Here is a 415-nt window from a genome sequence, read left to right on the forward strand (position 1 = left end):
CCCCTGTGCCCGTGTCCCCAGTGACCATATATCCCCACAGCCCCATGTCCCCAACGTCCACATATCCCCATATCCCACTGTCCCTATATCCCCATATCCCAATGTCCCCATGTCCCCCTATCCCAATGTCCACATCTCCCCATATTCCCATGTCCCCCTGTTCCTGTGTCCCCATATCCCAATGTCCCCATATCCCAATGTCCCCCTATCCCCATGTCCCCAATGTCTCAGTGTCCCACTATCCCCATATTCACCTCTCCCCATATCCCCTTGTCCCCAAATCCCCATACCCAAATGTCCCCATGTCCCCATATCCCAATGTTCCCCTGTCCCTGTGTCCCCGTGTCCCGATGTCCCCAAATCCCCACGTCCAAATGTCCCCCTGTCCCCATGTCCTCGTGTCCCCCATCCCAAT

At 56.4% G+C, this 415-nt stretch overlaps 1 protein-coding gene across 1 annotated transcript in view; it reads left to right on the forward strand.

The window, feature by feature from the left end:
• LOC113942375 (putative uncharacterized protein DDB_G0291608) overlaps positions 1-342 on the forward strand; it is a gene marked incomplete at its 3' end in the record, with an annotated part of 619 nt that extends 277 nt beyond the window's left edge. The window contains exon 2 of the mRNA XM_027633515.1: positions 213-342. Within this exon, the coding sequence (XP_027489316.1) occupies positions 213-342 (130 nt within the window). The remainder of the gene's footprint in view (positions 1-212) is intronic.
• Between the last annotated feature and the right edge of the window lie 73 nt (positions 343-415).

This window comes from Corapipo altera, unplaced genomic scaffold (genome assembly GCF_003945725.1).
Source record: "Corapipo altera isolate COAL_440 unplaced genomic scaffold, ASM394572v1 58790, whole genome shotgun sequence".
NCBI classification, from domain to species: Eukaryota; Metazoa; Chordata; class Aves; order Passeriformes; family Pipridae; genus Corapipo; species Corapipo altera.